Source organism: Zonotrichia leucophrys, chromosome Z, assembly GCF_028769735.1.
Source record: "Zonotrichia leucophrys gambelii isolate GWCS_2022_RI chromosome Z, RI_Zleu_2.0, whole genome shotgun sequence".
Lineage (NCBI taxonomy): Eukaryota > Metazoa > Chordata > Aves > Passeriformes > Passerellidae > Zonotrichia > Zonotrichia leucophrys.
In genome coordinates this window covers 36,082,500-36,097,399 of record NC_088200.1, presented here as the reverse complement: position 1 = coordinate 36,097,399, position 14,900 = coordinate 36,082,500, and the positions used below count along the sequence as shown (strand labels likewise).

Below are 14,900 nucleotides of genomic sequence, written 5' to 3'. Positions count from 1 at the left end.
TGACATTTAGTGTTTTTTTCTACAACTATGTGAATAAGTCTTCATACGTAACTTCTTTTCCAGTTGCATGTTATTTCTGTATGAATATTAGGAAAACTTTTTGCACCAACCTTGAATGAAGAGGTGGATGTTGCAGAGTATCCACTTGCTCCAGACACAAGAGACACCATGGAGCCATGACGTCGCAAACTTGACTCTGATCCATATCCAGATTCAGTCTAAAAATCAAACCACACAAAAAGTAGAGTGCTGAGGCTTTTGATAAAACAGAAATATTGAAAACAAGATTAATGCAATTTTCTCTGGAACCCACCCACTTGTTTTTTGCAGTATAGGTTTAAACAACTCAAACTGTGCCTGCATCTAAGATGTTGATTGTAGTATCTGTGAAGTTATTATAAACTTATTTTTATTATTGATTAATCAATTTGTAAAATAATTTGTTACCTACCATGAATTATGTGTCCCCAAAAGGACGCAGCAATATATATTTAATATATTTAATGGTATAAAAAAGGGACAGTGTTTCTTTAATTTGGTTATGTAATTCCTAAGAAGTAACTTTCACAGAGCCTATTAAAAAAATGTACATTACTCTATAATTAATTGGGGGATTAAACATGGTTCAGTCTCAAGACAATCAACTTCAGTCACTTCATCCAATAATACAAATAGTACCATTTTCTTTTTAAAAGCAACAAAATAGATATCAAAGAAAACTTTCTATCAAGTTTTTTTCCTGTTTCAGGCCTCTTTGGCAAAATTATTTATACTTGACTGAAATTAATATTTCATGAGAACAGAAGTCTACATAAAACAAGGTACAACCAAAAGTAAGAGAGAGGATACAATAAAAGTAACTAACTAAACAATGAAAAAAAATCTGTTTATTAGAATAACATTTAGAAGATCAAAAATAGAGTTTGACAAATTTCCTCACAAGTCAAACAGAAGCACACACTGAGGAACTGAAGGAAAATAAACTCCACTAAATGTTAATCTAAATGATGTGCATGGCAAAGGAGATGTAAGCAATAAACAGATGGTTCAAAATAATACATGAAATACTGTAAGCAGATGAATTTGATCAAGTAGACAGAAAACAGAGAAGGACTTTAGGCAGAAATAAATTCTGCAGTAGCACCAAAACTCCAATGGGGCAGGGAGATAGGAGACAAAACAAATGGTATAGAACAAAGAAGAAGCAATTATGAAATTCCAGTTATTGTACATTTTATGGAAAAACTGGGAGCTGTATAGCTGAGAAGGTGGGAGAGTGTAGATAAGTTAAAAAGCAGAGAAAATAAAGAGTTCTTTGAAGTGTGAATTAAGAATTTAGGCAAAGAGGGACAAAGTATGTATGTATGAGTTACAAGTAAGAGTTTGGGGATACAACTGCTGTGTTTCAAAAGCATTTAATAAGCATAAACCTGAAAAGAAGAGTCACCCAACACTCTGAAACATTTAAAATTTCTTTTAAACACAAATATAAAAAGACTTCACTGTTTAATCTGTATTTTCAATACTTATTTAAGCATATGCCACAAACCTTAAGATGATCCAATATGTTTTTATTATATTCAGTTTGACAGTGCAAATTCATTTAATTTTCTCTGTAACTTGTACACACTAGGAAAGATGATAAAGCTTCATTTTAATAGGATATAGCTTAAAAACAGATAAATTTTTAAATGTAGCCAAAATACCCACTTCATTGAGGTTAGACTATTTCAACTAAAGATAGGAAGTGCTTTCTTATTTTGTTCTTGAAGTGAGAAAAACACACCTATGCAAGACCTTGCTTTAAGCTTAAGAAGCAAAATTTCTGGATTTCTTTACTTGAGATTTAGTCAAAGCCACACCTATATAGGCCTACTTCAGAACTTTCAAGAATATTGTAAACTTTTAAGTAGAAAATCTGATGCCTTATATTCTATATCAATTAAATCCTTTTCTTCTTATATTATGCATACAGTCAAATGCTCAGCTAATTTAGTTCACATAATAAAAACTGAGGGTGAAAGAAAAAAACTCAACCCTTCTTTCAATATATAAGCTTGATTTTTTTAAAGGTAGCTCTTCAGCAGAGTATTTTTTTTCTCATTTATGCTTGTGATTATTTTTTCCACTAAATAATTTATCCATGCTACAGAATCGTACATGTAACAGCATACACGATTATATGGATACAGCTATCAGCTTGCAAAATCTACCAATATAAAGGTGCAACATTATTAACTATTTGTTATCGAGAAGCAAATTCAGCAGGCATTAAAAGCAGATTGCACAGCACACATCGTGAGTTTGTACAATCAAAAGCATGCATATATACAGATCACATTCACAAAACTGTGTCAGACAATTGTATTTGAACAGTCAAAAGAAAAGAGATAAAATTACATTGAGAATACTTATTTTTCACAAGAATCAGAAAATAAGTACTCATTTCTAACTTCTACACAGACAAGCCATGCTGCTCACAGCAGACACATGCAGGCAGATGAACACAAACAAAGAAAGCATGAATCATGCAAAGCCCCACCATTCTACTACCGCAACATCTAAACGAGAGCAGGTCACTGCCGCATTTATGTCTTGCAAAGCAGATCATCGTTAACTAATCACTGCAGAAATAATCATTTACATTGAGAAGAGGAATGTAGACAAAGTTTCTTCTGTTTATACAAATTTTAATTTCCCAAGATAAAAACTGGAAAAGCTGGTAGAGTTCATATGATAGAAATCAATAGTCTCTGCTTGAAAACCAAATTACTTGTAGAAGTCGTATCAATTCATACCATCAAGCACTGATGCCAAATCGCCATGCTCAGTAAAAAGATGCAGTTCTTTGAAATTCCATGCATACATCACAGCTTCAAAGCTAAATTAAAATTGGCATTTGATAGTAATTGCAACACCTTCAGCTTTCCAAGGCAATGCACGAAATCCATTAATCCTTTTGTTACAACAGACAAGAGGAAAGAGCCACATGATCCAAAGCTTCATGCAATCCTTTAACTGGAGCAGATGCTAGTATCAGCAACAAGGCAGTACGTCAGAAAAGCTGCTTTCAATAAAAAAGCTAAGTTATTTGCAGAATCATATTGCAGATCTCTGTAACTGCTCGCATGGATCCTTAAGTAGAAAATACTCTTGAATAAAGCACAGACTCACAGCAAAGTTCTCCCACTTAAAAAAATCAAATAAAGCAAATTATTCTCACATGTCTTCAGGGAATTCTTTTGATTTTGTCTCAATATGCACCTGTGAAGCACTTCAACGTACGTTTGTTCACCAAGGCAGATATATTCAGTAAGCATTATAAATTATTTATTATTTTACATAACACAACCAGCAGGCAGCTCCTCCCTCTAAGGCATACAGCTCACTCAGAAGGTGATGGAACACATACTAGGACACACTGACTCTAATCTCATTCTCTTCATATTTGTGAGAATACACTCAATTGCACTCAAACATCCAAGAGATCAAGCCACAATATCTAATGAAAAAACCCAGAAGATAGAAAAGGTAGTAACACAAAAGAGCTGGAAGGTACTGTGAAAAGCTTGGTGGAAAATAAGCAGATAAGCTCTGTAAAACAACTGTGTTCCAAAGGCAATTTTTAGACTTACTGCAAATGCTTCAGAAAGATGGGTTAGTGCATGGATGAGCCAAGGCAGGGCTAGGAAATTATTGCAGACAATAAGAACACAACAGACACTACACTTTGGGATGCATTTCTGAAGACTGAAATTAAAGATAAAATTATCATGGGTCTACAGGTCTGATTTTTCAATTGTTCTGAAGCTGCTGGAAATTTAAGGTCGCAAAACTAAGGTGGTAGTTAGCAGGAAGGCAGAGATAAAAATTCCAGAATCCAGGTCAGGGCAGCTGGATAGTCATTCTCCACCCACAGCCCTCCCAAGCAGAGCGCAGATGACTATTTAAAAGGAAAAAGCTTCTAATCTGACCTTTTTTTGCAACTGCAAAAACAAGGAAAGACATGTAGACCTAACTTTCCACCAGCAGTGACATATGTTGCAATTCCATAGTAAACACTCAGATTATGTGCACAGGAGGAATCCCCAGGAATTCCAAATTCAAAAACACATATAAAGATAAAACTCTTCACTGAGCAAAACGACCAAAAACCAAGCTGACAATAACTGCAACATTTAGTCTTAGTAATAAAACTAAAACAGCTTGTACTCCTGGGTCATGGGACTATGAGCAAGTCTGGAAGAGGATACATTTATCCCTTCTGTGAATCTGGGCTGTCAGGAAAGGGACAAGTAAGGTCTGTACTATAGTACAAGAATTAATAAATTCCATTCTATTAGACATCAGCAGAAAAAGCACTGATGTTTTGACATCAGTTCCCAATGCACTAAAGGAAGTGTTGTTACTTGTTTCCATGCTCTGAAAGCTAGTGGATTTTAAAGAATGAATTAATTCCATTACATATTACATACAGTCTCGCCAGCACTTATGCAACTCTGCCTTTAAAAAAAAGAACAATTATGATCCCAAGTGAAAGCAGTAGTCACATTGGTATTTTTAGCAGTTATACACAATTGTGTAATAGTTAATATTATATAAAATATTACTATCAAATATTATTACATCATCACAATGTATAAAATTCAGTGTTGCCAGAGTTAAGTGCTAACTAAGGCAGATGAGCCAGGCAGAAAACTGGAAAAACTGCTGCAGGGGTCCAAGAACTGGCTCTCCCATGGAGCATCCACTAGGTGGGAGGGAAAGCCCACCCTCCCACCTAGGGAGGGATTGAGCATGTGGGGAAATCCCAGTCTGTCTCAACAGGGGGACAGAGCAAGGAGACTAAGCCACATACAGTTAACAGGCATTTAAGCAATCTTATTTATCCTTCAAAATGGCAGGGAAGGAGTGACTGCCTCTTACTCCAATCACTGGCTTAGTTTTATTTTTTAACCAAAGATAGTTAAGTATCTTTACATTAATATCACCTCTGTAGAACCAGAAAAACATATTTACCACCAGCACTATGGTGAAGAATCTTGGGCTAAAGACCACAATAATATTTCCAAAGAGCATAGTTAAACAGCAGTGGGGGTTTATTCGCCTTTGTGAAAAGGTACTTGTTGAAAGCCTGAGCCTGTTTTGGATATGGTCTTGAGAGGCCTACACTTTGCTTAATCAGAATAAACATTTTCCTAACTCGAAACACAAGGATTCAAAGTACAGGTAGTTACTTGCACTAAAAGAAGTGGACTACGAAAAACTTAACAGCCACACAGAATATATCTATCAGCAGATAAATAGTATTAGCTAACAATGCTTCTTATCAATAAGAAGAAAAACTGCCAAAGCAAATGTTCCTGCAAAACCCATGAAGTCCCTTGTTCATCTAGTGCAATTAGCAGTTACCTTGGCACTGCTAAATTCAGAAACTGATGGTTTTTTCTCCTCTGATCTTTGAAAATTTAGTCATCAGAATAGATGGCTATCAAATGATCTCTATCAAATGGCTGGTGTAATGTAATGTAATACATAGGAAGAACTAGAGGTAAAAAAGTTGGAATTGTTGAATTCTGTAATATATTTGACAAAGAATTTAAGGAAAACTATCCCACACCCTAAGGAAATACATGCAAACACATACAGTTTAAATTGCCATGTCCTAACAGTAATTTGGGGAAAAGTAGGGGGGGGGGGAAAGAGTTTACTTTTTGTATTTCTTGTTTTGTATCTCACATCTTATTAAAACTAACACAAATTTCTTCACTTTCAAAGCCTATTACCCACTCTCTTATTTCCTTCTTGCTGCAGCCCTTGTTAGCTCTCAACACCTACTTCCTTCAAAAACAACGGAGGTTCACTGAAACATCTGAACCAAAAAAGTTATTACACATTTGAAACAGAAAAAGATATTAAATAAGGGACTCCAAGACAGGCAACTTTTTGTCATGTTCCTGATACAGCTTCAGATCACTCAAGTTGTCCAGGGTTGAAGATAAAAACTAGTACTACTACTGAGTCAAAACCATCTTTGTTTAAAAACAAAGCCCAGTCTAGTTTAAAAAAATGCAACAGCACTCTGCCATCTGTAGAAGCTTTACATGCATTTCTAATCATACATCTATTTGGCAACATAGAGATTCCATATATTATGCTCAAACTACCTAGGCAATAATTCTGTCCAAAGGTAATTTTACTTTCAAACAACAGATGAACATATTGGATATAAAGTATCACAGTTCTGAAGGCATAATTATCAGAGGACAAACTCTACCATTCTGCAAGACAGGCAGAAAATAATCAGAATCATTAAGGCTGAAAAAGACTTCCTAGATCATGGAGTCCGACCTTTGACCCAACACCACGATGCCACATAGACCACAAGACTAAGTGTCAACTTTTACTGCATGTCTCCAGAGGTTCCATTAGTTTCCTGGGCAGCCCATTCCAATACCTGATCACCCATTCAGGGAAAAACTTCTTCCCAATGTCCAACCTGCAGAGCCCTCCTACCCTCCAGCAGATCAACACTCCTACCCAACTTGTCATCTGCAAACTGAGTGAGGATACCCTTGATTCCCTCATCCAGATTGTCTCTAAGGACACGACAGAGAGCTGGACCCAGTGCTGAGCCCTGGGGAACAGCACTGCTGACTGGCCACCAGCTGGATGTAACTCCATCCACGGCCACTCTCTGGTCTTGACTATCCAGCTATTTTTTTACCCAGTGAACAGTACACCTGTACAAGCCACAGGCTGCCAGTTTCTCCAGGATAATGCTATCAGAAATTGTGTCAAAGGCTTTAGTGAAGTCTAGATAGAAAACATCTGCAGCCTTTCCCTCATCCACTAAACAGGTCACTCTGTCATAAGAGGAGATCAGGTTGGTCAGGCAGGACCTGCCTTTCACAAATACATGCTGGCTGGGCCTGATGACCTTGTTGTCGTGTTGCCAGTCACCACACTCTAGATACTCTGTTCCATAACCTTCCCCAGCACTGAGGTCACCAAGGTCAGGCTGTAGTTCCCCAGATCCTTATTCTGAGCGTTCTTGTAGGTGGGCACAACACTTGCAAATCTCCAGCTATCTGGAGTGTCCCTGGTTAAACTAGGATTGATCATAAGTGATGCAGAGAGGCTTGGAAAGGTATTTCATCAGTTCCATCAGTCTTCTTGGGTGAATCTCATTTGACCCCATAGACTTGTGAGTAGCTAAGTGTCATGGGAAGTCACTTTCTCCTGAGTTACAGGAAGTCTATTCTGATCCTCATTCCTATTTAGTAGCTCAGGGGGCTGCTTGCCCTGAGGATATTTGATCTCTCTGTGAAGACTGAGGCAAAGAAAGTATTAAGTACCTTAGCCTTTTCCTCATCTTTGGTGACAGCACTCCCCATCCACATATCCATTAAAGGATGGAGACTTTCCTTGGCCCTGCTTTTGTTGTTAATGCATTTGGAAAAACATCTCATCTTATACAGCAGTGACCAGACTGTGTTCTAGCTAAGGTTTCCCCTTTCTGATTTTTTCTCTACATGACTTACCAACATCCTTGTACTCTTCCTGAGGTGCCTGCCCCAGCCTACATAGGAAGAAACATTTGCAAGATTTTAAGTCAAATGAAGCTGGTGGAGGGTTGGGAACACAAGCCTGATGAGGAGTGGCTGAGGGAGTTGGGGTAGCTCAGCCTGGAATAAAGGAGGCTCACAGAAGACCTTATCACTCTCTACAGTAACCTGAAAGGAAGCTCTAGTGAGATGGGTGTCAGTCTCTTGTTCCAAGTAGCAAATGTCAGGACAAGCAGAAATGGCCTCAAGTTGTAGCAAGGGAGGTTTAGTTTAGACATTGTGAATTTTTTTTCATGGAAAGGGTTGGAGCACTGGAATATACTGCTCAGGGAAGTGGTGGAGTCACCATAACTGAAAATGTTAAAAAAATGTGTGGATATGACATTTGATAACATGGTTTAGTGGTGAACATGGTGGTGTAGCTGGGTTGACAACTGAATGTGGAAATATTAAAGATCTTTTTCAATCTTAGCAATTCTATGATACACTTGATGGCTTACCAACATCTAAAAAAGTTACATAAAACATTGTTTTACCAAGAATAAAAGAAGATTAATTGTTTTAAAGAATAAAACCACATGATTCTATAAATCTCAGTTTATGAGTTAAGAACAAGTCCAACATAATACTAAAGGGACAAATTATCGTAATACTTTTAATGTTTAGATGTTAGACCTAGCCACAGACAGAGAAGGGCAAAGATACGCATATAAAGCAGATGTCACATCAAAAAACTTTATAAGAAAACTTAGATTATGAGTTTATCTAACGTAAAAGCATTGTATATTTCATCTAAAAGACACATTTGGATATCTAAGTTCAAAAAATTCCTAAAACTTTGCTAAATCACCAATTCAAAACATAAGAGTATGTCCTTCTGTCATAAGGTTTCACAGGACTCTGTGGTCTAACAGATCATGACTGGGAAAATTAAGGTGTCATATACTCGTATCAGTTTCGGGTTAGTAGCAGTTCATCTATTTAATCTCCCCAAGTCAGTATCGTGTGTGACCACTAGAGGGAAATAGCGAAAAGGAAACAGACACCGCTGGAGGTTACTAGTGGTCTTTGACCAATAGTAACCCTTACCCTCTTTCTGCTCCAGTCCCGGGGCATAGAAACCTTCTTTTCTTGGGAGACAGTTAAAACCAGAGCAGTTTTACCTTTAGCCTTTATAATTACATTTGAGACACATTGCTTAGAGAGGATAAAGTTTTCCACATAGCATGCAAGTAGCAACAATGACATTTAGTGCTGAATGGATGACAGTGAATTAGAAATTGTAACAGAGATTAAAAAAATTATTCTGAAGTCAGACTTCTCAGACAGTTCAAAACAGTGAACCAACTAAGAACACACCCATTTTCACTTAAGACTGTCCAAAGACATAGTACCAAATCATTCTGATGAATGTTCTGGCTCAGATTTTTAGAACTTCATCTGACAAGAAGTAGTTAGGCTCAATATAATTTAGCTTTAAAAAAGTTTAATACTTGTCTCAGGGAAAACTGGGCACATGTGCCTCAAGCACCATGTTCAAGTAGAAGATTTTTTTTTACGTTCAGCTGCTGTCATTAGTCTGCAAATACACAGACTAATTAAAAATCACTTTTACATACCAAGCAGGTAAATAGGCACAGGATTTCTTCATACACAGGTTATACATTAAAGTAGGCCATCACCAAACTAGTTTTCTCTGTATGTATGCTTACTTTGAGAAACATTAGAAGAAACAAAGTTTTAGTTAAAGCCTACCAAACCCATTTAAAGTCATGAAGTAATTATACAGATACATTTCCTCTGAAATAAGTTATTCACTGTATTCATAACACTTAAGTTTATACAGGCTTATTTGGGAGTTTGTAAAACAGTTTTATGAAAAGCAACTTTCAGAAAACTCATCTTTGAAAACTAAAATATTAACTGATATTACCTACAATATTAACAAACATATCAGTAAAGATATTAAACTTACTTGCCAATACAAAAGCAACCTCCACACTATTAGTGATGGAAAAAAAAAAAACCAGACTGCTCTTATTTGCTGAAAGCAAACATCCTCTGTGTAATAGGAAAACCATCTTCAGTACAGGCCTCTACAATAAGCTGACCTGCCCTGCTCTTGAAGGAAAAATCTGGAAACTGTTTGGAAAACACCTCACAAAAGGCTGCTTCTAGTACATTAGAGGAAAGGAAAGCAAATCAAAGGATCTAGGCCCTAAAATGTTCAGGACTTTGAAGATAAATGCTATCATGAGTTCTACACAGAACTGTAATACTGCTGGTCCTTAATAGGCTATGCACTAGGCTTTGGGGCACCATTTTGGTCTTTCTTTGCTTTCCAAAGGGGTAAAAAGTATAAACAAGACAAAGGGTGCCAGAACAGAGCTGGTACCAAAACAAAAACCTCCCTGTGACAAGCATTAGCTAGAGAATAGTATAATAAACAAGCAGTTTAGTGCCTATTTTAACTTAAGTCTTCTATAGTAAGTAAATGATCTTATTTCATGACAGCACGTCTGTTTTGCACAAGCTGTAGAGCCCTTTCTGTAAGAACTTCTGCCTTAATTGTCCACTGTACTATGAAAAACCCAGACAACTGCATAAATACATTGAGCATCTACGTAACCAATTATTCGTAGACTCATTCTTTCCTATATACTGCTGAAGTCCAATCCCATTGTTGCTTCTCTCACACAAGTGTACCCCCAAATAATTCATTGTGAGAAAGCTGCACATGTGTTAAGAGCTGGCAAACTGAAACTGACGCTATTGCCTGCAGAGATTCCGGTGTACATATGGGTGACATTAAGACTTCAGGAGAGTGGTGATATTCTTGCTGTTGACTGCTTTGAACTGCAACACACTAAAAGCTGCCTTTATCCCTTTGTGAAATGAGGGAAGGGAAACTCCCACTTGATGGTAGATAAGGTGTTTCCTGATCATTCTGTATGGCATTGACAAAACACAAATTCTGTTACTAGATTTTCAAATTCTGACAGATCTCATACTCCAGGCATTGAAAAGGAAGCAGCAATAAAAATGATGAAAGTGAAGCTATTGTATCTATCTGCATCCAAAAGCACTCCAGACTCAAATCTGCCTCACACTTGAGAACAGTTAAGAAAAACAGCAGATTTGCTGTCTAACACAGGGCTCTTATATGAAGACAGTATCAATCAACAAAGAGGGCGGAGAACCTCAAGTGTAACACGTCTTTCTCCTAAATGAAGCCCCAGATCCACATATTTCATACTTTCTTCCCATATGACCAAGTTCAAACCCAAAATGGAGTATGTTTTTTACTCCAGGTTCTCTCTATTCAGGTAGATATCTGAGAGAGACTACATAAGACTAGTACTATCAGCTGAACACTCTCCACCTGTTGAAGACAGGTCTAGCCAGCATGATGGCCTCTTTGCAAGAATTAAAACACAAACCATTCCAATCACCCTCTGAGGATCAATTAGATATACCTACATAAACCTTAAGTCCTATAGATTGGGTGATTAAAAGAGCACTGAGCAGGTTGGTTCCTCATTCTCATTAGCCACGCAGGCTCAGGGTGGGGTTTTCCTCTGGCAAGAGGCAAGTGAATAAAGGAGAGCTCTAGGGAGCAAGGTGAACAGGAGTGGGCAAACAGGGGCGTGGTCCAGCAGCTCACCTGGCAGTTCACGCAGGCAGGGTTGCAGGTTTCCTCCTTCTAGTGGGGTTTTTAGTTTGTTGTTTGTTGTGTTTCTGTTGGTAAATTGGTTTTGGTGTTTTTGTTAGTAATGGTTTTTACACAGTCAAAAACTGCATACATACAAGTGTATGTAACCAAATGGAACCCTCCAAAAGGATGTGTCTGTCCAGACCCATTCCTGTGCAGACTGTTTGAGTTTATCAGTGGTTTCAGGGGGTGCAGCAGAGGAAGCCTGCCTGCGGTGTGAACAGCTGAATGATCTTCTTTTGCTAGTGGCCAAGCTTAGGGAGGAAGTTGGAACACTAAGGAGTATTAGGGAAAGTGAAAGGGAGATAGGTTGGTGGAGTTCTGCCCAGCCATCCTTGAGGGAGGCCCACCACTGTAAGGCAATAGGAAGACACCTGGTGGATGAAGGGGACTGGAAATGGGTTCCCACTTCGGGAGGTCATAGAAGTTCCTCCTGACCCCATCACCTAGCCAGGTGCCACTTCAGAATAGGTATGAGGCTCTGAATCCAGAGAGTCAGCCAGATGATATAGAAGAAAATGATGTGCCCAGTGGGCCTCCCAATTACACTTCATCTGTCAGAGGGATCACCACCTCTAACATTAAAAAGAAAAGAAGGGCAGTTGTAGTGGAACAGGTGACTCCCTTCTGAGGGGAACAGAGGAGCCCACATGTGGATTGAACCTATCCCACAAGGAGTTTGCTGCCTCCCTGGGGCCTGGGTACAGGATATTACTGAGAGACTTCCTAGGCTAATTTAACCATCTGATTATTACCCACTGGCTGGCAGTGATGAGATTGAAAAGAGGAGTCAGGACAATTAAAACAGACTTTAGGGTATGGGGTCAAGTGGTTAACAGGGCAGGAGCACAGGTAGCGTTCTGCTCAGTGCCTTTGGTGGCTGAGAAAAATGATGAAAGGAATAGGAGAGTCAAGAAGCCAAGAAGTGGCTCAAGGTTTGGTGTCATCAGCAGAATTTTGGGCTCTTTGATCATGGGCCAACATTTTCAGCACCGGGCCTACTGAAGCTGGATGGGCTGCATCTCTCTGTTAAGGGTAGAAGAATTTCAGCTCTCAATTTCAGAATTCATTAAGCAGGCTTTAAACTAGATTTGAAGGGGGAAGGGGATACAGCTGGGCTGTCTGGAAGCAGGTCCAAGGGTGATATGGCTGAGTTAGAGGTGAAATCAGCAGCCCAGCTGAGGTGCATGTGCACTAATGCACGGAGCATGGGTAACAAACAAGAAGAGCTGGAAGCCAAGGTGCAACAGCAAAGCTATGATGTAACTGCCATCATAACTGCCATGGAAATGTAGTGGGACAACCCACATAGTTGGAGCGCTGCATGGGATGCTACAAGCTGTTCAGGAGAGACAGGAAAGGGAGAAGAGGTGAAGGAGTGGTCCATTATATTAGGGAGGCTTTTGATGCCACGGGTATTGAAACTAATGATGATGGAGTTGAATGCTTATGGGCAAGAATTAAGGGAAAGGCCAACAAGGCTGACACCCTGCTGGGAGTCTGTTATCGTCCACCCAACCAGGAAGAAGAGGTGGGCAACTTATTTTATAAGCAGCTGGAGAATGTTTCACAATCACCATCCCTTGTTCTTGTAGGTGACTTTAACCTACCAGATATCTGAGAATAATACAGCAAAAAAGAAGCAGTCCTGGAAGTTTTTAGAGTATGTGGAGGACAACTTTTTTGTTGCAGCTGGTGAGTGAACCCTCCAGGGGGAGCTGTGTTAAGAGTTGTTCGCAAACAGAGATGGGCTGGTGGGAGATGTGGTGGTTGGAAGCCACTTGGGGCATAGTGATTATGAAATTACAGAGTTCTTGATATTTGGTGAAATCAGGAGGAACATCAGTAAGACTTTTACACTGGACTTCTGGAGGGCAGACTTTGGTCTATTTAGAAGACTTATTCAGAGTTCCCTGGGAAGCAGCCCTTAAAAACAAAGGAGTCCAAGAAAGGTGGCCATGCTTCAAAACAGAGATCTTGAGGGCACAGGAACAGACTATCCCTATGTGCCAAAAGATGAGTCGACAAGGCAAACATCCAGCCTGGATGGGAAACGATGTTTTGAAAGAACTTAGGAATAAAAAGAGGATGTATCATCTTTGGAAGGAGGGTCAGGTCTCAGGAAGTATTCAAGGGAGTTGCTAGGGCATGTAGGAAAAAAACTAGGCAGGCCAAAACTCAGTTCAAACTTAATTTGGGAACTTTTGTAAAGGAGAATAAAAAACGTTTTTATAAATATATTGATGTCAAAAGGAAGGGTAAGACCAACCTTTGCTCTCTATTGGATGAGGGAGGGAACTGCAGATGAGGAGAAGGCAGAAGTGCTTAATGCTTCTTTGCCTCAGTTTTTAGTGGGAAGATGGCTTGTCCTCAGGACAACTGTCCCCCTGGGTTGGCAGATTGCGTCAGGGAGCAGAATCCCTGTTATCCAGGAGGAGGCAGTCAGAGAAGTGCTGAGCCACTTGGATGCCCATAAATTCAAGGGAACAGATGGGATCCATCCCAGAGTGATGAGGGAGCTGGCAGGTGAGCTTGCAAAGCCCCTCTCCATCGTTTGCCAACAGTCCTGGCTCACTGGTGAGGTTCCAGAGGACTGGAAGCTGGCCAATGTGACACCCATTCACAAAATGGGTGAATGAGGAAGGGGGATCCTGGTAGTTACAGGCCAGTTAACCTGACCTCAGTACCAGGTCCTTCCCTTATAGAACAGTTTATCCTGGATCTCATCACACAGCGCTTCCAGGATAGCCAGGGTGTCAGAGCCAGCCACCATGGGTTTAGGAGGGGCAGGTTGTGTTTGACCAACCTGGTCTCTTTTTCTGACCAGGTGACCTGCCTGGTGGATGCAGGACAGGCTGTGGATGTTTTGTACCTGGAATTCAGCAGGGCCTTTGACACTGTCTCCCACAGCACACTCCTGGAAAAGCTGGCAGCCCACGGCTTGGACAGGAGCACTCTGTGCTGGGTTCAGAACTGGCTGGGTGGCCGGGCCCAGAGGGTGGAGGGGAACGGTGCCACATCCAGCTGGGCCAGTCAGCAGTGGTGTCCTCAGGGGTCTGTGCTGGGCCAGCTCTGTTCAATATCTTCATTGATGACATGGTGAGGGGATTGAGTCCTTCATTAGTAAATCTGCAGGTGACCCTAAGCTGGGAGCGTGTGTCCATCTGCTGGAAGGTAGAAGTGCTCTGCAGAGAGACCTGGAACTGTTGGATGGATGGGCAGAGTCCAGTGGGATGGAGTTTAATAAATCCAAGTGTTTAGTCCTGCATTTTGGCCACAATAACCCCCTGCAGCATTGCAGGCTGGGGACGGTGTGGCTGGAAAGGGACCTGGGGGCACTGGTGACAGCCGACTGGACATGAGCCAGCAGTGTGCCCTGGGGGCCAGGAAGGCCAAAGGCATCCTGGCCTGTGTCAGGAACAGTGTGGCCAGCAGGAGCAGGGAGGTCATTCTCCCCTGTACTCAGCACTGGTGAGGCCACACCTCTAGTGCTGTGTCCAGTTCTGGGCCCTCAGTTTGGGAAGGACCTTGAGATGCTTGAGCGCATCCAGAGGAGGCAATGAGGCTGGTGAGGGGCTGGGAACACAAACCCTGTGAGGAATGGATGAGGGAGCTGGGGG

The 14,900-nt window shown here is 40.3% G+C and overlaps 1 protein-coding gene across 4 annotated transcripts in view; it reads right to left on the bottom strand.

Annotated features, from left to right (window-relative positions):
* The window catches only part of CERT1 (ceramide transporter 1), an 80,456-nt gene that overhangs the window by 30,768 nt on the left and 34,788 nt on the right, over positions 1-14,900 (bottom strand). For 2 of the 4 annotated variants that reach the window (XM_064735186.1, XM_064735187.1), the window contains exon 4: positions 111-218. In XM_064735186.1, the coding sequence (XP_064591256.1) occupies positions 111-218 (108 nt within the window). Of the gene's footprint in view, positions 1-110; positions 219-2,798; positions 2,841-2,918; positions 3,061-14,900 lie in introns of those variants that run through there. The other 2 variants (XM_064735189.1, XM_064735188.1) reach the window with 2 other exon arrangements.